This window comes from Ostrinia furnacalis, unplaced genomic scaffold (assembly GCF_004193835.3).
Source record: "Ostrinia furnacalis isolate ACB-3 unplaced genomic scaffold, ASM419383v2 OfSCF1132, whole genome shotgun sequence".
Classification (NCBI taxonomy): Eukaryota; Metazoa; Arthropoda; class Insecta; order Lepidoptera; family Crambidae; genus Ostrinia; species Ostrinia furnacalis.
This window is the reverse complement of record NW_021131371.1, coordinates 645,239-663,017: the sequence shown is the minus strand read 5'-3', so window position 1 is coordinate 663,017 and position 17,779 is coordinate 645,239. Positions and strand designations below refer to the sequence as shown.

Below are 17,779 nucleotides of genomic sequence, written 5' to 3'. Positions count from 1 at the left end.
TTCAAATAACTACATATTTTTTCGTCTACAACAACTTACCTAATGTTAATTGTAGGTGTGCTGTCTAGGGTGGTACAAAGGTGCCCAGCCCCTTTTCACTCCTGCCTTGAACGAACAGGCAGAATTCTTTAATAGTAAACAAACACTTTTAAGATAAGTATCTCATAATGTAAGTTGCTAGACCTAAGTTTAGATTAGTCCTCTAGTTTAGGTTATTAAGTTATAAATAAGCTCATTGTTTAGATTAAGACCCAATTGTAAATACTTAATATGCAATAAAAAAATTGAATTTGAAGTATCAAAAGTTTATAACTGTCAATTAGTAAACAACACGTGAACTCGATTACACGGGGATTCCTCGCGGTGAGGCATTTGTATTCGTGAATAGGCTCTTTTGTTCGCGGATAACGAACTCTGATCGAACAGTTTCCGGAATAATCGAATGAAATCGTTTCGAATAGCGATTGATTAGTACGAGTACACTGAAAAAAATGGTATTCATTAACTCAAGTTTTAAGTAGTGACTTGCGCTCTGGATGTTATTTACATCGAAACTGATACCAAATATTAACTTATCAGGTAAGTATTGAGAGAGCTGTAATTTTCCTGATTCATACTTCTCTCTCAACAAACACTATACCATAAGTAGCAGTTTTCCCCTTTATCACTATACTAGCGGCCGACCGCGACTTCGTACACGTGGATCCTGTTTTACCCCAATCCCGTCTTCAGCGCCTACGTTCAAAATTTGAGACTCCTAGCACTTGTAATTTCTAAGATTTCGTGATGAGTGAGTCAGTGAACTTTCGCTTTTATAAGAATTTGATTTTTTATAAGATTTTGATTTAAAGCGGGATTAAGAAAATTTCTAAAAGAAAAAATGTATGAAATATATCTAGGTAGTTATTTGTAAATTGAACACGTCATAATAGTCTAGTAATTGAAAATCAAATCGATTGAAAACCTGGCGAAAGTGTCAAGGTTAGCGCACAGTTTAGTAACCAACTAGGTATCCGGTACTCCGGTGGCGACTGTTGGCGCCGGCGGAAAAACTTATTTCCTCATTCTAAAATTAAATTGTGCCGTCCCTCGCCACGGTGAGATCGCTTGGGAAAAAATTGTTTTATTATATTTTTTTGTTTGTTCAAGCGAGACTATTTCCGTGCGTTATTTTCAAGATTTTTCATGTAATATTTATTACGTTCCAGATAATGATGGTATCCCAAGTTCTACTTCTTTTTTACTTTTTCTTCTTCAACGCTAAAAACCTTTTAACATAATGATAAAAATGTAGAGATGTTATCACTATCTAATACTAAGGAACAGCCAAAGACCGACTATTGTAGAAAGATGGAAAATATTATTTGAATGAACTATCGATTAATATAATAGACATCTTTCTAATTTGTTTTAATCCTTTTACACTAAGATTTCTGAAATATTGGCTAGTTTGAAACAAATGTTGTGAATCGAATAAACATAATAGATATATTAATAGCTATTTGAAAACGACTTGCTTATTAACAACATTCTTTGCGATGTCAATTAATTAATTTCATGCATTCAACATCTATATCGCCGTGTAGAATGTAATTAAGAACAAGCATTACCATTATTAATTCAGTGTTGAACATAATAAAAATAAATAAAGTTTAATCGATTAAGTGCTGAATTAAATGCTTCCTCATTGAAGTAATGCTTTTATGCAGTACCACTACTCAGTCACCGAACATCAAAACTCTTTAAGGTTCTAAAAGGGAAATTCTAAAACATCCTGCTATTTTAGATGCCATATTAGCTTTGTAAAATTATACGTAGGTCGACGACGTGGTTCTATCTACACAGGATCTCACAACGTGTGACAATGAACGAGTTTTTGAACCGAGACGTGTATGTATGTTACTAACTCTACAGACTTGGTCAATTTGGTCAAGTTTCTTAAAATCTGACTGTCACTTGCATTTTTACTTTAAAACCGTTTTTTTCTTCATATTTTATTGAAAACTATAACTACCTACATAAATTCCAGCCAGCTTACCTAATTCCTTACATTGTAACATTCGAGTAACAAATAAAAATCCTCCGATGACCCGACCCTACATGGAAAGTGCACCCTCTTATCTGTTAGTTAAGGCTAAGATCTTTCAGATTTAATTAAAATATTCCTATTAATTTTGTACTATGTTTATCTATTATGCTAATGTAAAGGAAAACAAAACTTTAACTGTAATTTTCTGAAATTACCTATCCAACATAAAAACTACACAGATGTAATTAAATTACTGTGGATACTTGTTTTTTTTTATTTGGTAAATGGTCAGGTGACTGAAATATGACTTTATAGAAAGTTTTTGGTAATTTTATAATACATTTTGATGAATATGTTCCAGTCAAAACTCATTTTATAATCGGTCAAAAAAACTATTTTTGACTGTAAAATTCAGTCAAAAGTGGTTTTGACCATGTAAATCAGTTAAAATAACTTTTGACTGATTTTATAGCCAAAAGTAGTTTTTACCGATTATGAGTTTTGATTGTAACAGATACATCGATTATTTTAACTGTTTTCTCTCATTAATCCTTTTATTTCTTCAGTGATTGATGTCTTCGCCTTAAATGAAGCCTGCATTCGTTTGCGATGGAACTTTTGCGCTTGGCACACTTCTCTCATCGTTAATACTGTCACTTGTGTATATGTTATCGCACAATGTTTACATATTTTACCTCAGTATTTTACTTGCTTAATACGAAGGGCTTTAACTTTAGTTCAAGGTAAATTGCTTATTTAGTAGTCGCAGAAAATGTTGAATTATGCTTCATTTGCAAATGGTTAAACTGGGTTACTGTGTCAATAAGATTATTGGTTACGATGTGATTAGCGGTTAAATTAACATTTTTATATTACCTAAATCTAATTAATGTCATGCGGGCTGTCATTGCTAGCTAATGTTTAATTTAAATTCCTTCAGTTCAGTGCACTTTATTACTCGATTTTGTAAATCGGTTATTCGATTATTCGCATATGAAACACTCAAAATCAACCTTACGATTGGTATACTCCAAACCCGCTAATCAAGGCTCGTCATTTCTTAATACTTAATACGAACTATAGTCGATATTTTACATTATTTGTAACTTTCCCTTAGGTAGATAATAAGCACATCTACCGTTAGGTCATCTGTTTACTTACCAAAAGTACATAATTTGTGATTCATGAGACAAACAACTACAATAACAAATACATAAAAAAAAACAAGTAAAATGCGGAATTTTATGTTTCATGTATAATTTGCTAAAGCCAATGCTTTTTATAAAACATATCGGTGCGAACGATTCAAATGTAAATTATACTTAGTTTAATTTTGTTCTCAAGTAAGTGACAATTATGTTTTTATTGAGAAATAAAGAATCTTTAAACCTTTGTTTTGCAAATATTTGCATTTGCCAAAAATAAGGCTTGGCTCAGTGATCAAATACTCGAACTTTTTTTAATAGTATGTAAAAAATAGGTCAGTCCAGACGAAGTCCATTTAGAACAAAAAAAAATTCCGTGTGGCTCAGCTATGGTTTTGCTCAGCCATATGCCGTAAGAACAACGACCTGTGTCATCTGTGCACTTGACCCCATAACTTAAGTATCATACACCTGAAAATTTACCTTGAATCATTATTTAGCTATCTTTAACGCACATCGCGTGGCGCATCGTTATCAGTGGTATGATAACAGATTTATTTACAAAAACTATTTGTTGTTACGAATGATTACCTACATACTTACATAAACTCGCAATACATGATACTTTTGTTTATTTGAGTTTATTTTCGATGTGTGATGATTTTTTCGAAATACCTATACTTATATAAATAAAATTATACTTAATAAATAAAGCACATTGTTTCATATGTAAGTTATTAGGATACTATTTTCTGAAAACATAAATAACTGTACTTTTCGCTTAAAATCTTTAGTATTAAAGTGCGCTCTACCTTATTAAACTTACTAGAGATCTGATGTAGTTTGTTATTCATTAAATTATAGTTTTTTTCTATCTAATGTTCGAAATGAGATTCGTGTGAATAAAAAATGACGTTTAAGAAGTTTAAATCCTACGGGTATAAATAAATATAAGAGGTATTTTAGAGACTTAAAACTTACCTCTTCTTGAAAAACTTCCATCGTTTTGTTCTCTCAACAGGGGTGTCCATTCAGCAACAGGATCCGCCTCCGTCTTCTGCACTACATTAAGTATAGATTTTCCCGCCAAAACCTTTTGCAGCACATTCATTTTGGTTTCTTTCTATAATATATTTTTATAATCAAAGATGTCTTGTATTTAATTTTAATGTTTTTATATGCAGACATTCCACGGCACCGTATCACCAACCGCACTCGCGACTGACCGAGAAGTTATACTTATGAAATTAATTGTGTGTTTACTGATAAAATGCTAGCAATAATTAATTGGGTAATTCTCAAGCAAACAACTGCATTTACGAGTACGTTGTAATAAGATATTTTTTGGATAAATCCGGTTAACGTGATAGTTTGTAAATCAACAAGAAATAGTGATTCATTTCACCTTAAAAACAAACAATAATGTCACTAAAGAAATATGGATAGGTACAGACGACAGCATATCAAGAAAGCATCTTATCTGTTGTTGTGCTATCGACTGTACTCTAATTCCATCAGTACCTACCTACCTAATTATTTACATAATTTACTGTTAATTGCTTTTTTACTCCTAGCATGGACCAAACTGTAGATGCCAACGTGAAATTATAACTCCGTCAGTTTATAATATAAAACGTGAGATTGTAAACAACAGATTATAATCTGACGAAATTTAAAATTTTGTCAAAAGTGACAGAAACATAGGACGCCTCATGTCAAAATTCTAATTCTAATTTGGAAAAATACTAGAATCTCCCAGCTATGTCCTACATCCGTAACGGCCGTAAGCCTTAACCTTTATTTACTAGCGGAAAAATACTTAGCACTGAACATTATCGGTTGTCAACAAACGCGATAATACTGCTTGCTTCACAACCAAAACACTACAATTGATACGTATCTACTGTACGACGAAAGAACTGGGAATCCTTACAAATGTCAATTAGTAACAGTTTAAAAGTAGGTTATTGATTTTTGCGTAAAAGGCAAGAATTGCCCTAGTTATCTTCAGTTATTTGTTTGCTATATGATTCAGGAAATGATCTTATTACCTATCTACATGAACTTTGATTTATAAAATAACTGCAAATGAATTACCTACATACACATACTTAAAAAAGCTGCTAAAAACTCGCAGCTTCGCTTCGTGGATTTCGTTATGTTAATAATAGCCTTATCATTAATGATCTAAAAAACCTTTTTTCTTACAAAGATCGAAACTTATTATGATTAATCCACAGGATTGGCGTAGATCTATCTTGAAGTAGAAAAAAAAGGTAGAGATTCAACGATAGTCAAAGCAATTTCTTTTGTAGACATGTTCAAAAATGTATGAGAGCTATTTGTTCGAAACGCCTAAATTGCTGTAGGCACGACCTTTTTTGAGCAAACAAAGTTTGAATTCGCGATTTCGTTCTTGCAAAGTAAATTTCCATTCTTTAACTATACCGTCCACCATGAGGTTTTGTATTTTTGTGGCCAGTTTTTATTTTTTTAATATTATTGTCTGTAATGCAAAAACAGATTCAGAAGTGCTCGTCTTGTCTGACGTCATTCGCGCTATGGAAAAGCCCTCAACCGTAGTGGCCACGCTTTGTTGGCAAACTAGTAAGAAAAAAACAGCTAAATTTAGAAATGTTCCTGTAGACAATTAGTTTATTAAATTGCTTCAACGACACAATAAAGAACTTTAATACAAGGCTGCCGAGCGTAATACTTCGGTTGTATTCGATTGTTGCATTTTTACAGATAAAAAGGTCGATTTTTATAATGCAGTTACTTCTATCGACCGTTCTCGTGCTGCTACAGCTCGTTTTGATGATATGAAACACGCAAAGAAAGATTATGGTCAAGACCAACACATGTTGTTCGTGGCAGATCTCAAGTGTCCCAATATTTCAGCTTATTTTGATAAGGTGCTACAACTCTACATTATTTAAAAAAATCGCTCTTGATTACCTAATGAGCTGTATCTATTGACTTTTTTCAATGTCTATAAATACGTTGTGGTTTTCACAACCGCAACCTCAAAGATGTATGTTTAGTTACATGATAGTTTTTACGATTTATTATTTTAATTGTAATTTGCAGAAAAAAGAAGAACAATATTTCAGATCACCATTCCGCTGGATCCTAATCAGTTCCAGTGAAAATGATGAAATAGTACCGAATGAAATAGCTTATATTGATCTCTTGCCTGATTCGGAAGTGATTGTGCTACGGCAAATAGAGGCTGACACTTACGATCTTCATTTCAGTAAGTTGCTAGATGAAATGTTGTGTTAGTAAGATAGGGCAAATATGTTACGTGCGCTCTGCAACGTTGCGTAGTAAGTAGTTAACTAACATGGGCTAATGATCAATGAATCAATAATTAAATTCTGTAGTTCTCTTGTTGTGAATAGTACTTTTGATGTCACTCCAAAGGCTCAATATTCTAGCTATAGCACTAAAACATATGTATTTGTGTTTAGATAATCATTTTTTGTGTATCGGAGTCAGAAACTCTATAAATTGATAGAGTTAATTAATGAATTACTTACTAATATTGTTGTTATGACCTAAACAAACCTATACTTTATGTTTTAGTTTACAAAATAAGTCCTAACAGTGACTGGCGCACTCAATTCTATGGGAGTTGGAACCTTGAACAGCGGTTTGTCAAAACCAATCAGCAATTGGTTGAATCGACGGCTCTACAGAGGTTGGACTTGCTTGGTTTCGAGATGAGCATTTGCTATGTTCTGACCGACAACGACAGCATTAACCATCTGACTGATGAAGTGTGAGTTGTCGAAAGTAATTAGGACGATAAATGTAAAAAAAATGCCTGCAAAAATTACTGCCGGGAATTCAGATTTTTAAATTATCGTTACGTTTTGCCGTAGCGTAGCCAAAGGCATAATAATATGGATGTCTCTAGCTCTACTATCGTGTATGAGTTGACAAAATGAGGCTACAGTGGCAAAATCATCGTACTCGTATTCGTTATGAGACCAATTACATTTTTCAATTTGTGTGTCCCATCTGGGCATCAAACTTAGGATCTCCAGATCAAGAGAGTCAAAATCACTAACCACTAGACCAAGGAATGGTTTCACTGCTTCTTTGCTTTGAAATGTAAATCAAATGAAAAATCCCAATTTTATTTTACAACGTCATTTCCAGTAACGACCACATAGACACCATCACAAAAGTGAATTTCCCGACAACGAATCACCTGCTGGATTTCTTGAACGCCTCTAGGAAGTACATCTTCGCTGAGACTTGGGGCTACCGAGTCAATGGGTCGTGGAACGGAATGACTGGGTACCTCTTGAGGGAGGAGGTTGAGATTGGAGGTAGAACTTAGTTCTTTAGTGAGAGTGTAGAGTAACAACAGGTAGTATTCATTGTAATATTCTCCAGCACTGCAAAATTTTAATTAAATCAGAGTTAAAAAAATCTGCAGTTTTAGAAAGATTTTGTAACGGAATTATTGTAAACGAAAACATCCAGCCAATTCTTTATTTGATTTCCAAAATTCTTGAAAATATGTAAAACAGTTAAATCTCCTGAAAAAAATATATATTGAAAATAATATCTTGACAATAAAGCTAGTCAGCTCTGTTCTGGCTGTTATTCTTAAAAAATATTAAAATAATGTATACCTAAGGATTCATCTTCAATGACTTTTCGTGCCTCAATTTTCCAGGTTCACCCATGTTCTTCACTTCAGAAAGGATATCGGTGGTAGACTACATAGCTAGCCCAACTCCCACTCGTTCGAAGTTCGTATTTCAACAGCCCAAGTTGTCCTATGAGAACAACCTTTTTTTGCTGTCTTTTCGTACATCTGTATGGTACAGCAGCACTGGGTTGATTTTCTTATTACTGTTGGCACTTTTTGCTGTGGCTGTATGGGAGTGGAAGAAAAATTCGCACCATATTTACGTAAGTTTAAATAAGAGTCAAGCTTGTTTAGCCTTACTATGTGTATAATAATTACAAAGAAGAATACCTATACCAATTCAAATCTCAGTGAAAATTGTTTGAGAATATCTATCTTATGTATTCATACCTCATACCTCCAAATAAAATTTATTAGAGAACTATCGGAAATATTAATAGGTATTATTATTACAACTTGGATCAGTTACTAGTGAGGAAAATCAACCCCTTTTGCTATGCCTTAGTTTACAAAATATACTGGTGTGAGCTAGACAGTTTTTAAAACCACATTTTATATCTAGACGTTTTAATCATTGTATCTCACAATAATACATTGTAAGCCTAACAAGTTGATCATCCTCATCTAAGTAACCATCGGAAGGAATTGAAACGATAAAAATTACACCTAATTAACTATTATTAAGACATTTTCCTATTATCTTTGTCAGAGGAAACAAGATTCCGGTATTCTGAGGGCTAACTTCGTCGACGTAATAATTCTGATATTTGGTGCCATCTGCCAACAAGGAAGCCCCGTAGAACTAAAAGGTAATTTATGAAAATTAAGGAAAACTAAAAAAATCACGTCCGTCCGTCACGGGTCACATGTGGACGTGTATGGCATTAATATTGGCTAATTAAAATCTTGGTTTTTATGCTTGTGATGTCCCTATATTTACCTGTAGGCCTAGGACGAGCGCCACGATAAGCATTTATCGAGCCATTTTATCGATCTAAAGTGATAAGCCCATACATTTGTCATCTAAAATCATCGATAAAATTTTGTCACGGTGCGCATCCTAGACCAGCTGGTATGGAGTTCTTCTTTTCAGTAATCAATCAATAATATAGCATTGTTATAATAAGTATTCTTCTGCCATTTATCTAATTTAGTATAAGGCACTTGTCAAAAGAATTTAATTTTGAGCTGGATCAGTAGGTACAGATATTTTTGGTCGACACTAGTCTGTTCATTTTAGGATCATTAGGCCGCGTGGTGATGCTTATCCTTTTCCTGGCTCTGATGTTCCTCTACACTTCATATTCAGCCAACATCGTCGCGCTGCTGCAGTCCAGTTCTTCGCAGATCAGGACACTAGATGACCTCCTGCATTCCAGACTGAAATTCGGCGTCCATGATACCGTGTTCAATAGATATTATTTTTCGGTAAGTTATCATATGAACGATAGCACATCAAAGTACATTGTGGCGTCTTCAACATCATTATTTTAGTCTCCACTGTAGGAAGAATTTACCAAAGGCTAGTGTTGCATTGAGGCCTATATAATGCGTCGCCAACTTCGATGGTGTGGTCACGTATCACGTATGACGGAGGAGAGAGTGGCGAAGCGCATCTTCTACTCTGAACTTGAGGAGGGTAAGCGGAAACATGGCGGTCAACTCCTCAGGTACAAAGATGTACAGAAGCGGCACATGAAAAGATGCAACATTGAGCCCTCTCAGTGGGAAGGTTTGGCAGCACAGCGTCCAGAATGGCGGGAGATTGTGAAAAGGCAAGTCCACGAGTTCGAGGTGCAGCGTACGACTGAACTCGACGCGAAGCGCGATGACTTGAAGGCCCGTCCATCTGCCGCCATTCACTATAACTATGTTGGCGGCGTGCTCAGATGCCCTCAATGCGCGAGGGATTTTACCGCGAAAATAGGCTACGTAAGCCATCTTCGGGCACACCAGCGCCGCCAAGACAGCTAGGAGTCGGAGTGGTCGCCATGGCCGAAATCGGTCGGATGGATCATTATGGAAGATTTGATTTAGGAGGAAAAAAGCTTAGTTTGAAATGGAACTGCGTGGTAAAGTCCCTTAAGTAAGTCACATGCTCAGTATTTTTTTTTTGATAACAAGGCAGGTATTTGACCGCACTCGCACCTGGTGTTAAGTGAGATCACAAAATAAGATGCAGTCTACGATGGTACATTATAATATCTGCCCTGTAAGTGCCTATTCACTCTCGCCTTAAAAAGGCCCGGATTATAGTGTTCGGGAAATACAGCAGCAGGCAGCGAATTCCAGTCCCTAGCTGTTCGCATTATAAAAGAAAATTTCATGAGTAAGATTTAGATTCAGATTCAGAGCCTGATTTTGTCAGAAAAAAGACTTTGTGTAAATCTTATCACAGCGTAATAAGGGTGCTGCAAATTGTACGTCTTACTTTTAATCAGGTTCCTTCATCATCGGGATTTATGCAGGTGACAGTGTGATTATGAATGTTGTTTTAGTTTGATCTATATTAAATTAACGAGCTAGTAAACACTCCTTTTCTATTTTATTAGAAACCATCTTGTCAAGATGTATTTAATTGACTTCACATGTTATCCTACCGTAATTTTGTCGCTGCGTTTATGTCTATTAAAGTTAGTTTCTCTTCTTATTTAAATAGATACCTTCGCTTAATTAATTGTAACTATCGAAGTGTAATCTTAATCCAATCTACAATTTGCTTAGACGGCAACAGAGCCCGTCAGAAAGGCTATCTATGAGAAGAAAGTTGCTCCGCCCGGCACTACCTCTCGATTTATGTCCATGGAGGAAGGCGTGAAGAAAATGAGAAAGGTAATAAATCATTTCTGAACATGCGTAAGCGCAGATACGATTTAGATCTATCGGCAATTATAAACAAAAACATACCTACTATTTTCCTACATGTGAGTAGGCACTAAAAATTAAAGATTTTTAGTGCCTACCGTGCCGTGGACCCATTGATCGTAAATAACCCGAAGGTAAACTGGATGAGAATGCCTTATTTATTTTATTATTTTATTTTATTTTGTTTGGAAAACATACAGTGAAACAATAATAGATTAACCACTGCTTAAGAAACTATACACCATTTACATGTTTTCGCATATGTGTAGCAATACAATTTACAACAAAAGCCAATTCGCTTACATGAGAGAGTTATTTTTAAATTAAGATCTATACCTACATTAAACAGCTGATGAACCGTCGAACCAAGATTTAGCCAATGTGTCCCTAAAGAGATTTGGTTTCGAGTTCAGGAATGGTAACCAATTTGCATTAAGGCATTAAGTTCGCCTAATGTTAAAATGTTGGCATTGAAGTATAAATAAACAAATAAATAAAACTATTTTTATTTCTCAGGGATTATTCGCGTTTCACATGGAAACTGGAGTCGGTTACAAGTTTGTGGGAAAATATTTTAACGAAGGCGAAAAATGCGGACTGCGTGAGATACAGTACCTCCAAGTGATCGATCCGTGGCTGGCGGTCAGGAAGAACACACCTTATAGGGAGATGTTTAAGATCGGGTGAGCTTTTTCTTTTAATCCCAGTAGGTCAGAATAATCGCAACGCAATTTTGTATACCCATTCTTATAAGATACACCATACAAGAATGCGTGGCAAATTCAGTGAACTGTTCCTGAATCATAAAATGTACCTACTATTTCTATTAACCGGCAGACAGTGGTGACTTGAGTTTGTTGCATCGCTTCTTCTCAGCACTTGCCAAAATGATGGTCTCGAAGCGCTGCTGGTAGGGTAAAATAAAAAGATTATGAGACATGTATGAGCAAAATATTTGACAATTTTGTAAGTACTATTATTAGTCTAAACAAATATCGATTCCCACCAGGTGGACCGACAATCTGGTGAAGGTCGCTTAAAGTAGGTACCTGGATGCGGGCAGCGCAGGATGTTCGTTGTAGAAATTCTTGGGGTAGTAGGCCTTTGTCCAACAGTGGATCTTCAGATAAGCCACAAGATATAGACACAACAAATTGTCTCTACCAATTTTGGATGACTTTTTTTACACTCCGAATCCCATTGACTGAGTTTTATGGATCTCTTGATCTAACTACAGAAATGTACAAACAAATCGGCAACTGTGATGGCCATTACTGCATTCGCTTTGTACAGTGTACAATGTACTGAGTTACTGATCGTTGTATGGCGCCATTGAGTAATGAATTTCTTTTGTTTTATCACTCCAGAATGAAACGCATCCAAGAACATGGTCTTCAAGCCAGGGAGAACCGGTTGCTATACGAAAAGCGACCTAAATGCTCCGGCAGAGAATCCAATTTCGTTTCAGTCAGCATGGTTGACTGCTACCCGGCGTTGTTAATATTGTCTTACGGGAGTCTCGTGTCTTTAACTCTTTTGATCTTTGAATTTCTTTATCATAAAAGAGAAACGATAATTCACAAATTAAAACATTCTAATAGACATTCAATGTAGAGATACAATATTTTGTTGTTGGTCTGTAGTTGCTTCTAAATAAAGCATTGCATACGTGTGTTATTTAAAAATGTATAACGTTTCGCTGTCTGGTGCAATTAAAGGAACCCACCCATGTGATTAGCGAGAAAACACCATGCCACTTAGAGCATATGTATCGTATAATTATGCACAAGCTCTACTGTAACCAGTAATTAGTAGCTACCTAGTTAGACACATTAGCAAATAGACGTATGACAACAATTAAACCTGAATTTAAATGCTGTGTTTCACCACCGCATAACGTTTGGTTCGCACTTGAATTATCCAATAAAGAATTGAGATGAATCTCCGTGATTTATTACTGGTTTTTATTATGGTTTATTTTGTTTGTACTTTTACCAAATCTAGCAATGAAATTAGTATGATTACGGATTTGATCATATCTTCTGATAAATTAACTTCAGTGGTAGCTCATGCCTGTTGGAAACCATGTAAGTACAACTTAACGAACTGGTTAATACTGGTTCAAACTGGATTCTGCTAATAGGAGATCAGTTACGGTGTAATTTGATTCACTGTGTTACCTTTACTATGCTTAGCAAAAGCTAAATAGGAGCCTGTGTAATTAAATGCAATTTCAGCTAAACAAATTCAATTAGCGTCTCGATTGGGCAACAAGACCAGACCAATGACAGTACGCTTCGTGAATAAGAACTGGGCAGGTATAGTGGAACCTAACCACAGGGAACGCCTGCTGATAGTAGCTGATCTGAACTGCCCTACTACAAAAGTTTTCTTCAAGTTGGTAAGTATCCACAGCTTCTTTGTACCTATATAATTCTGCGTCATCTCCAACTTCTGGAAGCATAGACCGACTCTATTTGGTACTAGTATGAAACTAAGCATAGGTACCTGTATAACAAAATCCAGGTACTAAAAAAGAGTTACAGATTAAGAGTTAGCTTTAAATCATTTTGAGAGTTTCCGGAGGTAATTACAAAATTACTAATGTTATCGAATTTGAGAAAGTTGACCAGCACTTTCAAGTTAACTCTAATTTTTTTACAGCATTATCTATAGAGAGTATTAAACTGTATTTTCTCATTCATGTCATTTCCTGTTGATGTTCCTGTTCAGGCAAATGCTACAAAAAAGTTCAGCTTTCCATACCGCTGGATTGTGATTGGAAAAGCTGTAAATGAGAGCATGGCTGTCACTTCTGATTTTCACGACATACCTCTGCTACCGGACTCTGATGTTATTATTGCACAAAGGAATGACAACAACTCTTATATACTAACTACGAGTAAGTCAGTGAGCTTTAAATTACACAAATTCTTACAGCTAACTCAATTTTATCGTACAAACTCGTACAGTTAACTCATTCTCTTTGTTGATACCGTATGTACTAGGTACTTTACAACATCCTTTATGTTTTAGTTTACAAGATACAAATTAAAGGTAAATGGATAGTTGAACAGTTTGGTATATGGACATCTGATAATGGGCTTAAGAAATTTGAAACTGTTAAAGACCCTATATCAACAAGAAGAAAGAACTTTCAAAGGGCACCTATTAAGATGGCTATGGTGATTCTGGATAATAGAACAATATCTAACCCTTACGATCTAAGGTAAATATAAGAATCCCATAGGTACTTGTGTATGGGAATGCCTAAGAAACACCAGTAAATGGATAAAGCCTGATGTTGATGATGATCTGAAGTAGAGAGAGATCTTTGAAATACTTACATACAAAATGTTACAATTTCCTTCTTCTTCTTTCAGTGATATCCTAACTGATACAGTATCCAAGAGTAGCTTTCGTCAAACAGACCCTATATTTGGATACCTGAATGCTTCTAGAACATTGATCTACAGCCCTACTTGGGGCTACTACAGAAACGGGAGCTATGGTGGAATGATTGCCGATATGACCATTGGCGATGCTGAACTAGCAGGTAGGTAAACAAGCAGAAGTATAATTATTTATAATTTTATATGCAGCAGTCTCAGATTAAAACAAGATGAGTTATATCTTTTGAATGATGTAGAGGCGTCTTGATTAAGATTTTTCTTGATCTTTGTTGTTGAAATAATCTTAATGATGATTCCCGTCATTTCTCGTTCCAAATAAAGTCTACCACACTGGTAAATATTAATTACCATTAAGATGACACATTTATCTGCTAGCTTTCAATGACTTGTTTTTGACCAGGAACGGTGCTAATAGCTACTCAAGACCGCATGGAAGTGGTAGAATACCTATCCTGTCCTACCCCTATATCGATAAAGTTTGTATTCCGCCAGCCTCCCTTGTCCTACCAGAACAATCTGTTCCTATTGCCTTTCAAAAGTACTGTGTGGTACTGCATTGGTGCTTTTGTCTTGGTATTGGCTTTTATCCTTTACATCAACGCTTTGTGGGAGAACAAGAAGTTGGAATCAAGTGAACAGGTATGGATGTTCCTTTTAATTTGCTTAGTTTTGCGATATTATAACAAAATTTCATGTACCTATTTATTCTAGAATTTCGAAGACCCAACAGTTTTGAGACCCAATGTTGGTGATATAGCAATATTAGTGATCAGCGCTATATCTCAGCAAGGAAGCTCTACAGAACTAAAAGGTACGAGTACGTCTGTAATGTGACTGTGCTACATATTTCACTAAGGTGTAGAGTTATTATTAGTTAGGGCTTGTAGAGTTAGGCTGAGTTGCACCACTAACTTTAACGTTATCTAAAACGGTAACCAGTGCTTTTTTGACAGATTTTTGACGTTTGTTAAAGTTAAAGTAAGATGGTGCAACCCAGCCTTGGCGTGTAAAGAGTTAGAAGCTTGGCTCTACATGAGATCTGATAACTTCTTTACAATACGAACCATTATGGTCTTGGCAAAATGTTTTTTTGTAGGTGAATGCTCACTGCTCAGTATTGCTCAAGTGAGAATATTAAATACATTAGCATTGTAAGCTTAATTTGAAAATAGGCATGAGCGTGATAAGGTATTTCATTTCAGGAACTCTTGGCCGCATTGTTATGTTCATTTTGTTCCTTGCTTTTCTGCTGCTTTACTCTTCTTACTCTGCCAGTATAGTAGCGCTGCTGCAGTCCAGCTCCAACCAAATAAGGACGCTCTCCGATTTGCTGAACTCTAAGCTAGAGCTGGGTGTTGAAGACACGCCGTATAACCGGTATTTTTTTCCAGTGAGTACCAAAGTTATAACTACAGTAGGTACCTACAGTGAGTAAATATTTTTTATAGAGCAAAGGGCAGTTATTTGACCGCAATCACACCTGAAAGTAAGATGCGGTCTACGGTGGTGGTGGCTTATTTTTTCTCTTCAGAGAAAACGTTAACCTTAGCCTAGTTTCTCCTTTGTATAAAATTTGGGAATAAATAAATTAATATTATAGTTCGTGGATCCAGAGATTAGGTTCCTGCAATAAATGTAACATTGAAATATTTTAGATTGCTACTGAACCAGTAAGGAAAGCGATATACCAAACTAAGATAGCTCCCAAGGGTACAAAACCAAAATTTATGAGCCTTGAGGATGGAGTCAAGAAATTGCAAAAGGTAAGTAAGAACATTAACTAAACTATGTACCTACCTTTAAACAACTTGAAGAACATAATATAACCTACTTGATAAGATCTTCCTAAAAATAGCCTAAAATAAAACTAAAATTTGTAAACTCTATCTTTCAGGAACCATTCGCTTTCAACATGAACAAAGGGATAGGCTACAGACTCGTGGAAAGATATTTTCATGAACATGAGAAATGTGGTCTCCAAGAAATACCTTATTTGTACGCAACGAAAACATACATCACTTGTCGAAAGAACTCTCCTTATAAAGAAATCTTTAAAATAGGGTAAGTGAATGTTCATAATTTTTAGTAGAACGCAAAGCTAACTAGACCTAGAATTCTAGTTTGAACCTATACAACATGATAAACTTATAATAAAACTAGTTTCTACATGCATTTCATTATATTTATTAAACACTTTTAGACTTCTTTGTGAAGATAAATGTTCACGGAAAACAATTTCAGTTTGCAGCAAAACAAATTAATTAAGGAAGACATTTAATTTGAATGTAAAACTAGTTGTACGAGTAATAGAAATAGGTAAAATCTCCGGTTTGTTGACTACATAAAACAGCTCTATTTCCATTATAATCGTTTTGAAAAGACATAAACATTATGGTAGTATGTAGATTGCTGGTGTCACATTTAAATTAAATGTAACAGTTGATTAGGTACGTAATAACCAGCGCAGTGCCCGTATCTCAATACCTCTGGCCAAAGACGTGGGTAGTCCTCGAAATATTCCATTTAGCTCTGGTGACTATAACAGGAGAACTAAAGTTATGGAGATTAAATGACCTTATGATGATGATGAAGATTACACTATCTTTTTTATATTTCAGATTGTTCAGGATCCAAGAGCATGGCCTGAGCGATCGCGAAAACCGTCTGATCTACGCTCGGAAGCCACCCTGCCAAGCGCGCGGAGGCAGCTTTGGTTCTGTCAACATGGTGGATTTCCACCCCGTTCTGTTGATGTACCTTTATGGCATTTTATTGGCGTTTTTCTTCTTCTTTGTAGAGATACTGGCACATAAGAAATTGCATCCACGTCAGAGTCAGCGACGCTAGTCCTTTGATATTTTGCAGTTTCTTCTTCTTGAGCAAATAAATATAATAATCTTAGTAGAATGTCAGTTATGTGAGGCTTATATCAGTGTTCATAAAGATACCGCCATAGGAAATTGTATTTAGCACACGTATAATATGGCCACTTAATTTTAAAATAAATTGAAGAAAATTTATGATTTTGTATCATTTCTTTTCTTATACAGTAGTAGCATGGTTATCAATATCAATACTTAGTTATCAAAAGTAGTAGTATGCTGAAAACTATCTATTTCAATCCTCTTTATACAACATATCAAGGAAAAGAAAACATAATTAACAATTGAAAGTCGATCCAATTAGACTAAGTAAGACTACCTTATAAATCTAAGGTAGGTTTCGCATTCCAGACCTACAACTTTAAAATACTTATGTAGAAAAGCCTATTTATTTTGTAATGAATAGGTACCTTTCGCAATTTTTTAATCTTTCTTACATTTAAGAGGACGAAACGATGCGCATCCGTCAACTTCCTAATGCAGCTCTAGGTAGGTACATGTTAAATCCAAATGAAGAAATACTCGAGCATGTAGGCAGTGGCTGTATTAACCTGCCGCTGCGTATTAGGACTGCTTTAGATAGCGTTGCCAAATCAGATTTTATAAAATTGGGACGACAAAGTCGGGACATGAAAAAGGCAAAGTGATAACAGTGCTTTGATTAAAAATAACTAACTACTTAAGTAAACTTCAATGAGAACACTCGATCAATTATTTCGGATTGGTCACAGAATAAGTACCTACTACTTCGTTTGACCCAAAGGCTAACTGGAATA

General features: G+C 35.3%; 3 protein-coding genes across 5 annotated transcripts in view; 2 read left to right on the top strand and 1 right to left on the bottom strand.

The window, feature by feature from the left end:
* The window catches only part of LOC114351387 (putative inorganic phosphate cotransporter), a 35,406-nt gene extending 31,000 nt beyond the window's left edge, over nucleotides 1–4,406 (bottom strand). For both annotated transcript variants that reach the window (XM_028302580.1, XM_028302579.1), the window contains exon 1: nucleotides 4,156–4,406. In XM_028302580.1, the coding sequence (XP_028158381.1) occupies nucleotides 4,156–4,285 (130 nt within the window). In that variant the 5' untranslated portion in view covers nucleotides 4,286–4,406. The remainder of the gene's footprint in view (nucleotides 1–4,155) is intronic.
* Nucleotides 4,407–5,630: 1,224 nt separating this feature from the next.
* Nucleotides 5,631–12,547, top strand: LOC114351415 (ionotropic receptor 75a). Of its 2 annotated transcripts, XM_028302627.1 has the most exons (11): nucleotides 5,631–5,781; nucleotides 5,923–6,089; nucleotides 6,265–6,430; nucleotides 6,763–6,958; nucleotides 7,342–7,514; nucleotides 7,868–8,106; nucleotides 8,553–8,652; nucleotides 9,084–9,271; nucleotides 10,568–10,675; nucleotides 11,225–11,391; nucleotides 12,076–12,547. In XM_028302627.1, exons 1-11 carry the CDS (start codon nucleotides 5,631–5,633, stop codon nucleotides 12,320–12,322), a joined length of 1,902 nt encoding a protein of 633 aa, XP_028158428.1. In that variant the 3' UTR covers nucleotides 12,323–12,547. The 2 variants fall into 2 exon arrangements, with proteins under 2 accessions (XP_028158428.1, XP_028158429.1); XM_028302628.1 differs by lacking the exon at nucleotides 10,568–10,675 and having other exon boundaries at nucleotides 5,642–5,781.
* Nucleotides 12,548–12,637: 90 nt separating this feature from the next.
* On the top strand, nucleotides 12,638–17,141 carry LOC114351416 (ionotropic receptor 75a). The gene is made up of 11 exons (XM_028302630.1): nucleotides 12,638–12,795; nucleotides 12,946–13,109; nucleotides 13,442–13,610; nucleotides 13,745–13,937; nucleotides 14,092–14,264; nucleotides 14,522–14,760; nucleotides 14,833–14,932; nucleotides 15,324–15,511; nucleotides 15,777–15,884; nucleotides 16,016–16,182; nucleotides 16,740–17,141. The coding sequence occupies exons 1-11, from the start codon at nucleotides 12,645–12,647 to the stop codon at nucleotides 16,966–16,968; spliced, it is 1,881 nt and encodes a 626-aa protein (XP_028158431.1). The 5' UTR covers nucleotides 12,638–12,644; the 3' UTR covers nucleotides 16,969–17,141.
* Nucleotides 17,142–17,779: the final 638 nt, after the last annotated feature.

Bases quoted from the DNA above. Each gene is read 5' to 3' on its own strand.
- LOC114351416 (XM_028302630.1), top strand. From the start codon at position 12,645: ATGAATCTCCGTGATTTATTACTGGTTTTTATTATGGTTTATTTTGTT. The intron at 13,938-14,091 runs GTAAATATAAGA...TTCTTCTTTCAG, and splicing joins TCTAACCCTTACGATCTAAG to TGATATCCTAACTGATACAG. The intron at 16,183-16,739 runs GTAAGTGAATGT...TTTATATTTCAG, and splicing joins AAAGAAATCTTTAAAATAGG to ATTGTTCAGGATCCAAGAGC.
- LOC114351415 (XM_028302627.1), top strand. From the start codon at position 5,631: ATGAGGTTTTGTATTTTTGTGGCCAGTTTTTATTTTTTTAATATTATT. The intron at 7,515-7,867 runs GTAGAACTTAGT...TCAATTTTCCAG, and splicing joins GGAGGAGGTTGAGATTGGAG to GTTCACCCATGTTCTTCACT. The intron at 8,653-9,083 runs GTAATTTATGAA...TGTTCATTTTAG, and splicing joins AAGCCCCGTAGAACTAAAAG to GATCATTAGGCCGCGTGGTG.